Source organism: Chanodichthys erythropterus, chromosome 10 (genome assembly GCF_024489055.1).
Source record: "Chanodichthys erythropterus isolate Z2021 chromosome 10, ASM2448905v1, whole genome shotgun sequence".
Classification (NCBI taxonomy): Eukaryota; Metazoa; Chordata; class Actinopteri; order Cypriniformes; family Xenocyprididae; genus Chanodichthys; species Chanodichthys erythropterus.
Window position 1 is genome coordinate 19,179,271 of NC_090230.1, and position 18,230 is coordinate 19,197,500.

Consider the following 18,230-nt stretch of genomic DNA (forward strand, 5'->3'; position numbering starts at 1 on the left):
ATACTGTAAATGTCAACTGTAAATAAAAAAAAATGAAAATTGCGAGCCAAAAACCTGTGATTTAAGTCAGTAGACAAGGAACAATGATATATAACAGGTTGTCACAAGTTAATTTTATTGTGATTCGGCCGTAGACAAAAGCAGCGCTTTAGTTAGTACAGGATTTAAATTCAATGTAAATATAAAGTTATGAATCTTAATATAGCCCTTAAGCCAAATCTATTATCTCTGGAACAAGTAATAGATTAATAAGACCAAAGATTGGCCATTTAATATACCCAAAATTAAATATATCTCAAGTTTAAACACTATTTACATAAGAGCCAGCGGCAAATTCCCAAAGGACTGGCTGAGATGAAGCTGTTCTCTGCGGGTACATGAGCACTGAAAAACATTTTCAAATAGGCGCTATGTTTACATATAAACAGAGGTGGGTAATCCAGGGGTCAAAGAGTAAAAGTCCTGCCATATTTTTATTCCACCCACTGAAGCATTAATGAGATAATTAAGTGATTAATTGAGTGATGATTGAGCATTATTGAAGACACCTGATGATAACAAGCAGAATCACCAAAGGAGAAAATCACAATTTTTAAGTTACCATCATCGAGGTCAGGGTTTGTTTTAGTTGAGCTCTTGACCCTTGACTTTTTAATATTAGATTTTGTTTGGGCAGTTTTAACTGCATTAAATCCAACAGACAAGCAAAGTTAAAACATGATCAGGTGTTGGTTATGTTTTTACATAATCATTATTTGATCTGAATCACTGAACTCATTTAGAGCCCAATCTTTGAGTTAGATTTACATTATTGATTACAGCAGCACTGTGATTCTACAGCACAAGATCAGCTTTATCAATACAATTTTTTTTTTTTTTAAAGTTGTCCTTATCACAAAAAATATATATTTTAGGCACACACAGACATCAAGAATCAGCCTGTGAATCTCAACAATGGTGACAAGCAACATATTCTGATCAACAGATCAACTCTGAACATTAGAAAACAAGCTACTAAAAAGTCACAGAAAATTTTAATAGTGAGAATAAAGAAAATTACTAAGACAATTCTGCTCATAATTTATTCACGCAGCAATGCATGATGGGAGCCATGGATGAATTTTGATGGGTGGCACCAAGAATGCACTGCAACATGCTTTATGATGGTCACCACTGTTGAGATTCACAGGATGATTCTTGATGTATGTGTGTTTAAATGAGCTGGGTTTTTTTTTTTTTTTTAAATCAGAACTCTAAAAAAAAGATTGTATTGATAAAGCTGATCTTCTGCAGAATCACAGTGCTGCTGTAATCAATAATGTAAACCTAACTCAGAGATTGGGCTCTAGATGAGTTCAGTGTTTCAGATCAAATAATGTTTATGTAAAAACATAACCAACACCACCTGATCATCTTTTAACTTTGCTTGTCTGATTGGTTTTAATGCAGTTAAGACTGCCCAAACAAAATCTAATGTTAAAAAGTCAAGGGTCAAGAGCTCAACTAAAACAAACCCTGACCTCGATGATGGTAACTTAAAAATTGTGATTTTCTCCTTTGGCGATTCTGCTTGTTATCATCAGGTGTCTTCAATAATGCTCAATCATCACTCAATTAATTACTTATTTATCTCATTAATGCTTCAGTGGGTGGAATAAAAATGTGGCAGGACTTTTACTCTTTGACCCCTGGATTACCCACCTCTGCATATAAATCGCATATATGAGGTTTAAACAATTATATTCTCGCCTAAAAAAACTCTTAAAACTACATTCCGTTATAAAATAACAGTAGTATCTATAAAAATATGGTGGGTTTGCTCATCCGCCATGACACTCACAGTGAGTTTTTTAGGCGAGAATGTAGTTGTTCAGACCTCAGATAGGTGCTTCACAAAGAGCTACTCATGTGATATTGCTCATATATATTATTGAAAAATATTTATATAACATTTTATAATTATATTTTTTAGAAAAAAAATAATAAATATTTTTTAAAGCATAAAAAGCATGATATTCATTTTTTTTTTCAAAATATGGCTGAAAAACATTGAATAAATGTATATAAAATATGTATTATTATATAAAGCATTATATAAATCCCTTATATAAATTATATATATATATATATATATATATATATATATATATATATATACAGAGGTGGGTAATCCAGGGGTCAAAGAGTAAAAGTCCTGCCATATTTTTATTCCACCCACTGAAGCATTAATGAGATAAATAAGTGATTAATTGAGTGATGATTGAGCATTATTGAAGACACCTGATGATAACAAGCAGAATCGCCAAAGGAGAAAATCACAATTTTTAAGTTACCATCATCGAGGTCAGGGTTTGTTTTAGTTGAGCTCTTGACCCTTGACTTTTTAACATTAGATTTTGTTTGGGCAGTTTTAACTGCATTAAAACCAATCAGACAAGCAAAGTTAAAAGATGATCAGGTGGTGTTGGTTATGTTTTTACATAAACATTATTTGATCTGAAACACTGAACTCATCTAGAGCCCAATCTCTGAGTTAGGTTTACATTATTGATTACAGCAGCACTGTGATTCTACAGAAGATCAGCTTTATCAATACAATCTTTTTTTTAGAGTTCTGATTTAAAAAAAAAAAAAACCCAGCTCATTTAAACACACATACATCAAGAATCATCCTGTGAATCTCAACAGTGGTGACCATCATAAAGCATGTTGCAGTGCATTCTTGGTGCCACCCATCAAAATTCATCCATGGCTCCCATCATGCATTGCTGCGTGAATAAATTATGAGCAGAATTGTCTTAGTAATTTTCTTTATTCTCACTATTAAAATTTTCTGTGACTTTTTAGTAGCTTGTTTTCTAATGTTCAGAGTTGATCTGTTGATCAGAATATGTTGCTTGTCACCATTGTTGAGATTCACAGGCTGATTCTTGATGTCTGTGTGTGCCTAAAATATATATTTTTTTGTGATAAGGACAACTTTAAAAAAAAAAAAATTGTATTGATAAAGCTGATCTTGTGCTGTAGAATCACAGTGCTGCTGTAATCAATAATGTAAATCTAACTCAGAGATTGGGCTCTAAATGAGTTCAGTGATTCAGATCAAATAATGATTGTGTAAAAACATAACCAACACCACCTGATCATCTTTTAACTTTGCTTGTCTGTTGGATTTAATGCAGTTAAAACTGCCCAAACAAAATCTAATATTAAAAAGTCAAGGGTCAAGAGCTCAACTAAAACAAACCCTGACCTCGATGATGGTAACTTAAAAATTGTGATTTTCTCCTTTGGTGATTCTGCTTGTTATCAGGTGTCTTCAATAATGCTCAATCATCACTCAATTAATCACTTAATTATCTCATTAATGCTTCAGTGGATGGAATAAAAATATGGCAGGACTTTTACTCTTTGACCCCTGGATTACCCACCTCTGTATATATATATATATATATATATATATATATATATATATATATATATATCATTCATATATAATATATATTATATGATATTGTAATTATATAAATTATATAAAAATATATAGATTTTTAACTTATATTTTCATTTTAATGGCTGCTGATGGAGAAATGTAGATGGTGTTATCTAACCAGGGCTGCGTTCAGCCCGACAAAACGTTTTTTAAACGGAAACGATGACGCGTTGAACACCCTGTTCTGATGACGCAAGAGTTGCAACTATGGCAGCTGAGAAGGCCATTCATTGTGTTCTTTTTGAATAATTTTCAAAACATCTTTCCACTGATTGGGCTGACATTTCTGACACACCCACCAAACAAGAGAAAACGTATCTCAAACCCGTTGCACACCGTTGCAGACCGTTTCCAGGAAACATGTCGTTAAACCCGGAAAACGTAGCAAAACGTTGCGCACCGGTTTGAGCTTGAACGTGCCCCAGGCAAACCTTGACCTTTTAGTCTCAGCCAATATGTGAGTTTAGGGGCGGTGTTATGTGTTTGTTTGACCAATGGCAGGTAAGGGTATTCAAGAAACTTGCATTTCCGTTTGCGTCAGCACAGAAATTACAGATTTCATTCATTCACTTTATCATCCAGAAGGTCAAAAAGACTTTCAGGAGGCGTTAGAATTGTAGGATCTGAACGGTTCAAAATAAAATAAATTGAAAATTGTGTTGTTGTTAAGTCTGTGGCAAATGTCAGGCATGCTTCTGTGCTTGTATGCTGCATTAAAGTTGATAAATCTTGTCCTTTTCTCATTTGTGCGACTGCAGGTGTTCCGGCTCTCTTCGTATCAACCTGGGCTGTCGTCAGGGCAACACTGGCAGATGTAAGGTAGGTTTCAGTACATTATCCAACCTTCTCTGTAATGTAAAAAAGTCTCGCACATGCACACACACACACACACACACATAAGCATACACAGAGACACACAAGCTGTTTTATATATAAGATTTCAAATTATATTTCTCTTTCTCCCTAAGGTGTTGGGAGTTGAGCGCTGGCAATATTAAGTGGATATACCAAGTTCCTATACTGACAGCAATAGGGGTGAGTTGATAGTAATTCGTTCTTGTTAGTTAAAGGTGATAAAGAGGATCTTTTCGTCAACTGATAAATTGTTAGTGAGTTTTTGAAATGAGCACATGCGTAAGAACAACCCCCCTCCTTCACAGCTCATTTAGAGGGAACACCTCCCAAAACTCGTGCACGAGTATTGGAACACGAGTGTTTATCACCGGCATTCGCTGTGTCGTGTTAGTGGATTCGTGACAAGCAACATATTCTGATCAACAGATCAACTCTGAACATTAAAAAACAAGCTACTAAAGAGTCACATAATCAGAACAAAATAAAATATGAGAATAAAAGAAATCACTAAGACAATTCAGCTCATAATTTATTCATGCAGCAATGCATGATGGGAGCCATGGATGAATTTTGATTGGTGGCTCCCAGAATGCACTGTAACACGCTTTATTATTCTCACCACTGTTGAGATTCACAGGCTGATTCTTGATGTCTGTGTGTGCCTAAAATAACTTTTTTCTTTTAAATCAGAACAACGTTTGATAAATCATTTAGATTATATTGATAAAGCTGATCTTCTGCAGAATCACAGTGCTGCTGTAATCAATAATGTAAATCTAACTCAGAGATTGGGCTCTAAATGAGTTCAGTGATTCAGATCAAATAATGATTATGAGAAAACATAACCAATACCACCTGATTATCTTTTCTATTTGTTTGTCTGGAAGTTATAACTCAATTAAAACAGCCCAAACAAAATTTTATTTTAAAACGTCAAGGGTCAAGAGCCCAACTAAAGCAAATGCCGATCTCCATGATGGTAACTTAAAAATTGTGATTTTCTCCTTTGGTGATTCTGCTTGTTATCATCAGGTGTCTTCAATAATGCTCAATCATCACTCAATTAATCACTTAATTATCTCATTAACTTTAACACAGCTTCAGTTTTCATTTAACACTCTTATTTTAACACTCTTGAGTATGGTCTCATATATACTCCCAGGAAAGTTAATTTAACACTGCAGTTTTTGCTGTGTAGAAACAGGTGCTAACCTGTGGCAGCACTAGAGTAAGCTTATATATATATATGTATATGTATGAAGTCCAAGGCTTAGAACCCAAAGCAAAAATAAATGCTTTGTAATACATGCCATCCAAACAGGATAAATGCTTTCACCAGACAGATCTGTAGATCTGTGCTGAACCATTGAGAACGGGGGCTAAAACACTAGCACCATAGCTCAAACTTGAATATAATTCAAGGGGCTCATGTGAAGACATTATAAGGCATGACAAAGTTCTAGAAAGTGGGGCCTAGCAACACTGCATAACTTATCTCCTCAAAGATAAGGGCCTACCACCTGGGAAAAACAGCACCAGGAAGGCTAATAACAGCCTATAACCTCAGCCATAGCACCTACATAAATGGGCATACGGCCTAACAACTCCCTCAGGAGGAGGCCAGAACTTGGAACTATACAACCTTATAAAGGGATAGTGATGATAAGGGTGATGTAATAGACAAACACCTAACCTAGCTCTAGCCTAGCCGCTAGCTATGGCCTACTGGGCCAAGCAAAGCCTGGGCTTCACTTTAAATCCTCAGATATGAGGAGAAAATGAAGCACTACAAGCCAATATTGAATATCAAGAATAACAGATTGTACTTCCGCATTTTTGTATCCTGCCCATGGAAAGTCGGATTGACAGAGGGTTATTAACAAAAAAGATATTGTAAGGTCAGGTTTATCATTGAAAATTTTATCATACTTTGTCTGCTCTTTAAACAGCATTATGGTAACACTAAGTCAACATCTTTCTTACTTGTACGCAACGGCATTTTGCTTCGAGCGCAACTGACAGAACGACTATTTCTTTCAGTTTTTTGACCTAAAACACTGTTTGTGGTCATCCAGTTTGAAATGTTGACTTCAAACAGAGATTTTTCAGATTTTCTGCTCTGACGTTTTCTCTGAAAACCGAAAGTACTTACTCCCACGAAATGTTTACTCTTTGTATTCTTTGAAGTATTTTCTACTAAAGCAAGCCGGTAAAATGCTCCATTTTGTGTATCGGTGGGAGAAAAAAAACTTACAAAATGTTGCATATGTCTAAATATCACTTTCTTTGGTCATTAAACTTAGTCAACAATGAAATGATTTACTACAAAGAAATGAGATAAATTGATGTATTCAATCAAGAAGATCAAGACTACTGTAATGGGACAGGCCATTTTTGGGGTTGTGGGATAGAGACATTTGAGGAGTTTAAAACTAACTTCTCATTTTGGATTAATTGTAAGTTGGATAAGAGTCTATTTAACAGTTCTCATTACCAAACATGGGATTATTGCTTCATAGGACACCAAATTGCACCATGTTTGTGAAAGTGCCATCAAAGCAGTTGTTAAGAGCGACACCATCAGACACAGCTGTCTTCCCATTAACCCCAAATTCAACCCTGTGCTGTGAACAAGAAGCGCTCTAAAAGAGCTTGTCAGAGTCTCGTAATCCAGTGTGTCAAAGGGTCGATTTGGATTGCAGCATACTGTCTTTGTTGATGTGCTGTGATTGAAAGTGATTGACCAGTTTGTGGTTTCATGCATATATTTATCCGCTGGATGGGCAGACGGAGACATTATGCTGTTAATTATTGGCTTTGCCGAGCATAAGCGCTTCCAGCCGTAATGGAGCTCCGATTTCAAGAACGTCTGGACCATCGCGCAGCAGGAGAGCAGTAATTATGTGACAGAATGCAAATGTATTTTTGTCCTTGCTGCCTGTCAGCAAAACGTATAAATTAGGATTTAACTTGCATGGATGAATTTGCGCACAAGCACTCATGACTAACAATTTCAATGGTGTATTGATTACGACGTTCAAACAGAGTAGCGCGGAATATGAAAAACTGTTTAAACCTGTTGAAACTTTCACGGCTCAGATACCACAAAAGCTCATCACACATTGACGGAATAATTCCCAAGCAGAAAAACAGAATGAAATTAGCTTTTCTTTAGTGTGTTCAACTTGTTAAATTTTATCACTCTGACTAGTTTATTAAAATTATCCAACAGGAGAATTCTGTTCACAAATTCACACACAATTAAATAATATTTTCAGCATAATTTCACAGAATTGCAGCTTGATTGGTAATGACAGGCAATAAAAAAATATTCTTTTCACAACTGATAATTACCTTGATTTTTCTTGCTCATACTGTATCACTCAATTTATCTCATTCTCTCAGTTTATTTAAGTTTATTTCAGTTTATTTCGCCTAACTGGGGAATAATTTAAAATAAGTAAATCAATTTTATATATATATATATATATATATATATATATATATATATATATATATATATATATATATATATATAATAAAAAATAAAATATGTGTATCTATAATATTTAATATATATATATATATATATATATATATATATATATATATATATATATATATATATATATATATATATATATATATATATATATATATATATATATATATATATATATATATATATATATATATATATAATATTCATCAAACAATATTATTTATTTTTTATTGTTTATTGTTTAATTTTTATTTTTATCTTTACATACAAAGTGTTTAGTCAAATGAATTATGAAAAATACAATTATGAATTAATCTTCTTAATTATTTTTCTATATATAAATAGTTTTAATTATTTAATGAATAATCATATATATATATATATATATATATATATATATATATATATATATATATATATATATATATATATATATATATATATATATAATCAAAAATATTATTTTTATTTTATTATTCATTATTTTATCAGTACATGCAAAGTGTTCGAACCTTTAGTCGAATGAATTATGAATTATCAATCATTGTTTCCTTTTTCTTTCTTGCAGCTGAATTTCATTCTGTTTGTGAATATCGTACGAGTTCTGGCCACTAAGATCCGAGAAACAAACGCAGGCCGGTACGACACACGTAAACAGTACAGGTGAGTGCATGAAATTGTTGTTATGCTGGTACATGACCTCATATGAAGAGCTATACTGGAGAATATTGGATTTGGGATTGTTTTGTTCACCAGTGACAAATTAAAAAAAATCTACTGGTTCCAGTTTCTGATGGTATCTGATTCCATAAGGCCAAAAGTACAGGTGCTATTTTATAATATATAAAATATGTTCATATCAGCCCATGCTGCGTCTCTGTTCTGTTTTGCTGTGTTCTTGTGGTTGTTGTCGGTGAGGTGGAGTGTTTGTACATCATTGGTGAGATATCCAGAAGAGGACTGTAATTTTCCAGAGGGTGTTTGAAAGGCTTTCTCATGTGATAGACAGAAGGAGAAACAGAGAGAGAGAGAGAGAGAGAGAGAGAGAGAGAGGGGGCTCTGGTAGTGCTGCTTTCATTAATAGCGTGTCTCCCTTTGGGCAAAAGTCAGAGTATCTCTGACTAATAGTCTGCAAGGCAAGTGGAACTGACTGTAAGATCTGTCTGTATAGAGATAGTCTCTTATCATAGCTGGATGTTAATCAAGCAAATCCCTCCAGTCTGTAATGATAATGTCCTTGCTTAGCTTTGAAGCACAGTTTCACTGTCTCTGGCTCTTTAATGATCCTCAAAACTGAAGTGGTGCATACACACACAAAAAAACTTGCCAACATGATCAGGGTTCTGGGTAGTTGGCAGGGTGCTCTGATTGGTAGCTGAAGTGGTTGCTTGTGTGTTCTGGGTGTTTGCTAGGGTGTTCTGAGTGACTGCTAAACAGGCACGTGCACACAGACATAAAAGAGGGCTTGAGCACCTGCCCCCAAAAATATATATATATGAATGAATATATATTCCTGTTTGCGCACAGCTTCCCTGTCAAACAAATATATTTACTGAATAAGAAAAATACTGTATATCAGGTTGGCTTTGTTGAGTTCAGATGCCCTTCCCCCGTTCCAACTTGTTTTTGATGCTGGCTGACAACTTTTGACAACTATGCCTGGGAAAACGCATCTGGCAATGAGAAGTAAAAAAGAAAAAAAGCCCTAGGTGCATTTCTTTCAGGTAGTCTATGTATGTTCACAAACATGTGAAATTTTGCCTATTTAAGAGTGATATATTTATACGTTTAACACTGCGTTGATAATTTGACCACCAGCAACGCATTTACCTGATTTGATAGGTGTCATATTATAATTTCAATTATTTTAATGTGCTATGCATTGTGTTTTGAACAGTAGTAAAGATATCTGTAGGGCTGTCAATAACGGAAAGTGGAGCATTCCATGAATCGCATTATTAGACAATTTATTATTATTATTCATAATGCTATTGTTCTTAAATCTACACTTACACATGAGAATACATCAATAAAAGTTTAAACCATCACTCTGAGTTTGCATGTTTTGATGTCCACATATTCTTGTTGAAGAAATTACAGTGGCTGTTGCATTTCTATCATAAAGAAGTGGACAAATATTATTATTACTGTATTATTTTACTAATATTATATTTTTAATTATGCTGGTTGGCCAAAAACAAGAATTTGATCGAACTCTGTAACAACAAAAATCACCAGGCTTTTGGCGCCCTCTGCAGGCATTTGTTAAAATATATATATTGTGTAGGCCTACTTGTAACAATTCAGGGGAATAGACTCTTGATGTGTTCAAATATGCAGATTAGCTTGTTTTGGTTAATTTAGAAGGAATCCACAGACACACACAGATGGACGGAAGTAGGCTTAAAACGAACACCATCTAAATGTGTAGTTTGGAAGCTTTCTTTCCATTTAGAGTAAAAGACTTAGCAAAAATAGACCAAAATCTTAAAATTGTCCACAACATGAAAGAAGTATTCCAGTTACACCGAAAGAATTAAAACGATTTATTGATTTGTGCAAAATAAACAAATTATTAGTGAAACTATGTCCCTCTCCTTGGTGCAGTCGTTTATTCTAAATATATAGCTACTTGTGGCATAGTTTCCTTGGCTGTTGCCTGCTCTTGCGATAAACCTAGTCAATACTAAAGAAGACCATAAGTTGCGTCCCAAATAACGCACTATACACTATGCATTTATACACTATGTACTTATGCACTGTGTACTCATCCATGTAGTGCGTGAATTGTATAAGGTCTGACAGCCCCTCTTCCTCCACTATGTAATTAAAGCTGCGACAGTTGAGTGTTTAACATTCCACACTTCTTTTTTTTCCCGTTAATTTAGTGCATCATCTGGGTATTTAAAGTGTACTTTTTCTTTTTGGAATTTTCAGTGTGAACGCACTACTTGCACTGTTTATACTTAAAAACGTCATAGAATAGTGCATAAGTATGCGAATTGGGACGCACAGATAGTCTCTGTGTGAACACATTATTTTGTAGAAATCTGTGGAATATGGAACAGTTGCGTGAGTGTGAGGGAATTAAAATAAATTGGTGAGGAAGTCAGAGTTGTGTTAATATATTAACCTTTTTGTTACTTTTTTAAATAAATAATTATGAGATGTGCCCTTTTTTCTACTTGAGCCCCTGCCCCCCAAAATGTCTGTGCACGTCCTTGCTGCTAATGTGTTCTTGGTGGTTACTAGGGTGTTCTGAGTGACTCTTAATGTATTCTTGTTAGTTACTAGGGTATTGGCAGTTTTTAGGGTGTTCTTGGTTTTATTGATGTTCTGAGTTGTTTATGTGTTCTAGGCATTTTCTAGTGTCTTCTGGGTATTTGCTAGGATGTGGTTGCTATGGTAGTGCTTGGTAGTGGCTAATGTATGCTTGCTAGTTGCTAGGGTATTCTTGGTGTTCTGAATGGTTGCTAGGGTGTTCTGAGTAATGTTGGGCGTAACACATTACAAGTCATGTGAGTTACGTAGTCGGATTACTTTTTCCAAGTAACTATTAAAGTAACGCATTACCTTTAAATTTACAGGAAAAGTCTCTAATGTATTCTTGGTAGTTTCTAATGTATTCTTGCTAGGTTGCTGGGGCAGTCTTGGTGTAATTGGATGTTCTGGTGGTTGCTAGGGTGTTCTGAGTGACTAATGTATTCTTGGTGGTTGCTAGGATATTCTTGGTTGCTGCTAAAGTGTTCTGGGTGATTGCTAGATTGTTCTCTGTGGTTTTTATGGTGTTCTGGATAGTTGCTGGGGTATTCTGAATGGTTGCTAGAGTATTCTTGGTGGTTGCTAGGGTGTTCTGGGTGGTTTCAAGGGTGTCCTGAATAATTGCTATGTGGTTCCTGTGGCATTGTAATTCGTTGCTACTTGCTAGGGTGTTTTAGGTGGTTTTTAGGGTGTTCCGAGTGGTTGCTTAGTGGTTGCTAGGGTGTGTTGAATGGTTGATAAGTGGTTGCTTGATCAAAAAATACACATGATTGCATGATTCTCAATAAACCTTGCAACTGAGGTATCATGTTTATAAGAACCACATGTTACAGATGTGGATTTAATGATTGTGAATAAAGTTTAATATAATATTTAAATATTTACAATATTGCTTAATAATGGTGACATCCATTTGACAGGAAATTGGATATTTAAGGGAACGATACAGATTTTTGACCAGTTTCCAGTTAATTTTGTGAATAAAATTAAAAGAAATTGCTAGAATTAATCCTAAATCATGTGTGAAATCTCTTTTGGAGAGTGTTTAAAACCCACAGGGGTTTGATAACATTAAGTGAAATTAATACAGGAAATGAAAGCCAATAATGACATTACGGATGAATGGGCACAGTCACATTTTACTGTTAATGAGAGATGGACTTATGCTCTGAACTTTAAGTAATTAAGCAATTTACATTCTATTTGAGCTCAGTGCAGTTCTCCTCAACTTCCGTAACCCTTTTATTTGAGGCTATGAAAAACCGCAGAAATGCCAGCGACTAAAAACTCAACTCAACTTTTCTTATTTTCTGCCCTGTAATACGATAATAAGCCTTTAGAGAGACTTTGACTCACTCTCTCTCTTACTGTGCTTGCTCTCATTTCATTTTCAATCTCTCAGCTCTCAGTGCTGAGACGGAGGCTGTTTTCCATCACTTTACTCGGTGTGAAAACCAAGATCATACACTCTAAAAAATGCTGGGTTAAAAACAACCCAAGTTGGGTTAAATAATGGACAAACCCAGCAGGTTGGGTTAAAGGGCACCTATTATGCTATCTTTCACATGATGTAATATAAGTCTCTGGTCTGGTCAAGTTTCAGCTTAAAGTACCCCACAAATTTGCCCCTATTTGGGGGTGAGCAAAAACATGCCTTTTACTATATTACTATATTGCTGGCTAAAAAAATACATCAAAAATTGGTTGAAAAAAAATGTCTGGGTGAAAACAACCCAATCCTTGGGTTTGTCCATATTTAACCCAGCATTTTTTAGAGTGTAGGATGCCTTGGGAGTACCATGGTATATTTCAAAATACCATAGTATAACCATTTAACACTATCACTTTATCATGTTTGTAAGGGATAGTTCACCCTAAAATGAAAATTAAGTAATCATTTACTCACCCTGGTGGTGTTCTAATGCTGTATGCTAAAAAAATCCCGTTCTTGCTCGTCAATATAATAACATTGAATAGCAACCAGCATCAAGCTTTTTTCAAAAAGACACAAAAGGATCACAGAATAATCTCATGCCATATACTCCAAGTGTTCTGGGGTGTACTATGGGGTATTATTTAACAAAATTCTTGACCATTGGTCTTCAGTACACGGCTACGTGACGTATGTGTTCATGAGGCTCTGTTAGCGCTGCAGTTCACCTCGTGTTTCCCAGAAAAAGCACACAAGTTGTGAGAAATCAAGCTTAACAAAACGCAACATGAAATACAACACCTAGAATTCCCCTTAAAGTATCCGTGTACTTTCTTCAGTGAGGTAAATATCCCCAGAATGTGTTAACTTCTTGTTATAAGAAACACAATGGATATATTCACCTCAGAGAAGAAGGTACCTGGGTTGTATTTCATGTCCTGAAGGCCAAAGGCCAAGGTCAGGATTTTCTTAAAAAAAAAAAAAACACTAAAAGTGTAATAGTCTTGTTGGCAAAGGCTATTTACACTAACTTCGCCCACCAATGTCTGGTTGGGCCACACAAGATAAAAGTAAAAAGACACGTACCAATCAATGTCTGCAGTGGTGTGCACTGTTAGACCTTGCTGTAGGAAAACGTCCAAATTCTGACCGTAACAAACCATTTTCCATTAAAACAGTAACATACTGTAGAAAACAATGCATTCTGGGTAATATTTGTCATCTTTGAGAAAATAGCCTACAGGAATATACTGTGAGTTAACATCGCTCAAAGTCGACACTCAGAGGCTGTGTTCTAAATCACACCCTATACCCTCATTCACTATTCCCTACATTAGTTCACTAATATAGTCGACTTGAGAGAGTGAATGAAAAAAAGGGAGTGAATTCAGACACTGATGAACACCTGATTAGCAGAATCACTGAAGGACAGAGAAACAAGAATAGAAAAAAGAGAAGAGACGAGCAGAAACACAAGAACTACAACTGACTTCAGCCACACTGAGTGTGAGACCAGTTCACAAACCAGTTTGACATTATTTCTTTCATACATGTACAGAAGTTCTTGTTGAGAATATTGTTGATTAACAATTTTGGATGTTGATGTTTTATTGAAAATAAAGAAATTGAAGTTGAAGTTTGCAGTCACCATCATGGTGACCAGTGTCTGCTTTAGTTGGGCTCTTGACTCTTTTGCATTAGCTTTCTCTGGCTGCTGTAATTGAGTGTTTATTAAAAAACACATTTGTTATGTGCAGGAAAAATCCAACATGAAGTTGATCAGGTTTTTTGGCTGTTGTGATGATGCTGTAATCATCTTGGACTTGTCTAAATCTCTTTCTGTGTCTGGTCTATTGATTATACTGTGTCTGTGATTCAACAGCGTAAGAACCAGCAATGTATCAGTTATTTAGGAGAATATATAAGTCTTATAATGCATAAAATATTTTGAGCTCCTGCATAACTTGGACAGCAGAGACATCAACGATCAGAATATGAATCTCAACAATGGTGACATCCAAAAGTTTAATGTTGCAATGCATGCTGGATGCCAGCATAGTACAAAACAGCATGAATAAATTATGAAGCAGTCCTTTTTTATTGCCACCATTGTTGAGATTGATGTGCTGATTTTTGATATCTGTGTGTGTCTAAATAACATTGCAGCTGTTTTTCGTTCATGGTGTTTAAAATAAACTCTCTTTAGCTGATTGTTGTTGGAGCTTTTGCTGTAGTTTCACAGTGGTGATAATGTATTATTCTGTTAATAATGTAACAATGGATAAAACACAGTATGTATTCAGTGAATCGAAAGACTTTGTGATAGTTATGTCTTCACCAATACATAACTATTAGCACTCAATTATTTTTTTTCTCCACATTTGTTTCCACCATAACAAATGCGACTTGCAAAAATAGTTTAAGCATCCAGAGGAAAAAAACCCTGATGCATTAAAAAGTCAAGGGTCAAGACCTCAACTAAAGCAAACACTATTCTCCTCAATGGTAACATCAAACCAAACATTTTCAATAAAACATCAACATCTAAACTTCTGTTAATTCCCAATAAGATCTTCTGTAGAAATAAAGTTAATCTGGTCAGTAATAAGTGTAATAACGTGTAATTGCTGGGAGACAGTTGTAGTTCTGCTCGTATTTATTCCGTTCTTGTTCCTCTTTTCAGTGGTTCTGCTTGTTAACAGCAGGTGTTCATCATTAATGCTCAATCATCACTTAAATATTAACTTAATTATCTCACTGCAATACAGAGTCAATGTTACTTTTACTCTGTAGTGTGGACACTCGAGGATGTTTCTGTGAGGTTAAAGGTGTAAGATAAAAAGTCACACCCACAAAATGTATTTTCACAGTAACAAACTGTAAATAAAATTAAAAAAAACAGTTATATACTGGCAACACAATTTGAGGTAGTTGGTTTCTGCTAATGAAATGAGGTAACACGAATTTTAATTTAGTGCATGGTATCTTTACAGTAACATACTGTAGATTACAGTAAATAACTGTACAATCAACAATAAATTATTTTAGTAACAACAGTATTTTACTGTAAAAAAGCCTGGCAAGATCTAACAGTGTAGGCCATAGGCATGAAAGTAGATTTTGACACGTTTAAATCCACCATTTGCCAAACCCGCTCTTCTCCCTTTTCCCATCACAAATCAAATCAGATTTATTTTCAATAAAAATGAAGAAAATATTTGAAAAGTGGAAATAGTATTTATCAGGTATAGGGTAGAGAGGGCTTTATTGTCCCAATAGGGTGGCATCCATTTAATAATTTGAATAAATATAATCATTATTGCATCCTGTACAAAAATACTGAGAAGCAAATAGTATCTACCATTATTTATAAATATAAATAACATCTAATAACTATTTGCACTTATTGCAAAGAACTGCTACTTTTATATAGTGTAAATAGAATATACCACAATATGAATATATTAGTGTAAATAGCATATCGCTAAGAAAATGTGTCTGTTTTCACTTTGTGTAATAGAATATATTGCTATTTTCACTTTCACAATCTAATTGCTATTAGGACTGCACGATTAATCAAAATTAAACCGCACGCAATTTGGCAGAGGCTCTGTAGTAAATGTTGCTCTGACCAGAAGTAAATGTTTTGAAAGTCACAGGAGGCTATCGCGCAGAAACTCAAAATATGCCCTGCAGAAGTATGATATAACGCATGTTGTTCCAGAAAATCCCTATGGGCATCATTCTATCGCTGTGGCTGCATAAACAGAAGATTCAAACACTATGATTGATTAAACATGACTAATAAACAAACGACTATGACAATATATGGTTTATCTGAGTTCTTCAAGCTTTCTCTGGTATTTTCATTATAATTAAGTATATTTATACTTCAATGCAAATCGGCATAACCAACATTAAACACTAACTTGTGTCTCCCTATGTTAATCTTGTGCAAAAAACACACAAAATAACTTAATTTTAACATTTATTTATACAGTCTGATGCAAAACATTTGCTGCAACTCAACTCAATCATGTTAAGTTCAGCTTACTACAATGACATTTTGAGTTCATGCAACTTTTTCTATTAAGTACAATGAACTTTCATTATTATTTGAGTGAAAAATCAGTTTTTTAGTGTGTCGTACACCCCCAGAACACTTGGGATCATTCTGTGATACTTTTGTGTCTTTTTTAAAAAGCTTTATGCTGGTCGCTATTCACAGCCATTATATGGACGAGCATGAGTGGGACATATTTTAAAAAATTCTCCTTTTGTAAGAATTTCAGAGTGAACTATCCCTTTATGGGTTGAAAAATAGTGATAAAAAAGTCTGTCTGTCTGTGTTCAGGAAGCTGGCCAAATCCACATTTGTTTTGGTTCTGGTTTTCGGCGTCCACTACATCATGTTTGTGGGAATGCCGCACACATTCACGGGTCTTGGTTGGGAGCTGCGCATGTACTTTGAGCTCTTCTTCAACTCGTTCCAGGTGAGTTACTGACTAATCCAGTTCCACTCTCAATAAATACTCTCTTTTGTGGCGTTAGATAACGTTGAGTATACTAATGTTGTCAGTTTCAATTTCGGGTTAATTTGCTCTGTTGGCTTGATAAATAACTGCACATTTATATTTTGTAAACAATTTGCTGCTTATCTGGGGACATTGTGAACGAAAATGGAATAAATTAAGGGAGATAACAAAAGACAATTTACAAAATAATTGAATAGATAAAATAAATTAAACTAAAATGAGGTACATCAGAAGCTCTTTGCTCTCCTTTCTTTCCTGTGAAATAAAAGTTATAATGAATGTAATTTTAATAAAATAAATTAAAAGTTTCTGCTGAGGTGCAGTGAAAGCTTTCTTCTTTACATTTCGGTCTTTACTGAGAAGTAAAATGGATTAATTTAAAAGTTGGTGTTGAGGAAGCTTTTTTCCTTTGCTTTTCTGTCCTTCTTGAAATAAAGATTATTTTAAAGAAATCAAATGAAATTAAGATGAATTAACTTAGAAGTTGGTGCTGCATCAGAAGCTTTTCGTCTTAGTTTGTCTGTCTAAGCATAAATGTCATTAAAATAAAATAAAAGTTCATACTGAGATGCAGCGAAAGCTTTCTGTCTTTTTTGTCTCTTTGCTGTAAAATAAAAATTTAAAAATAAATTGAAATAAAATAGATTAATTTAAAAGTTGGTGTTGGGGACCATCAGAAGCTTTTCTTTGCTTTTCTGTCTTTACTGAGAAATAAAGATTAAAATAAATTAAATTAAATTAAATTAAAAGATGGTGCTATGCATCAGGGTTTATTCTTGCTTTTCTATCTTTGAAATAAAAGCCAAAAACCTGAATATTTATACTTATTATTATTTATATAAAATGTATATATTTTATATAAACAATGTAACAGTGTGCAACACCAGACAAAGAGCTGAGAAAAATGAAGGTCTTAAATACACAAGATAATAAACTCAGTACTAAACAGGTGTGTTTGAATCAGAAACAATGAATTACCATGACAACTGATGACATGCGGGAACATAGGAAAACAAAGAGAAGCAAACTAAAAACGAAACAAAACACAGGCAAAATGTGAGCATGTATGCGTTTTTTTTTTTTTTTTTGTCCACTCGTCCTTCTTATCGGTGTTTGTTGCTCTCTTTCAGGGATTTTTTGTGTCCATCATCT

The 18,230-nt window shown here is 34.4% G+C and overlaps 1 protein-coding gene across 1 annotated transcript in view; it reads left to right on the forward strand.

The window, feature by feature from the left end:
- Positions 1-18,230, forward strand: part of pth2rb (parathyroid hormone 2 receptor b) — a 31,920-nt gene that overhangs the window by 12,877 nt on the left and 813 nt on the right. Inside the window, exons 8-12 of the mRNA XM_067398770.1 lie at positions 4,252-4,312; positions 4,462-4,528; positions 8,419-8,513; positions 16,898-17,036; positions 18,209-18,230. The exon at positions 18,209-18,230 is cut by the window's right edge and continues 20 nt beyond it. Coding sequence (XP_067254871.1) covers positions 4,252-4,312; positions 4,462-4,528; positions 8,419-8,513; positions 16,898-17,036; positions 18,209-18,230 — 384 coding nt within the window. The remainder of the gene's footprint in view (positions 1-4,251; positions 4,313-4,461; positions 4,529-8,418; positions 8,514-16,897; positions 17,037-18,208) is intronic.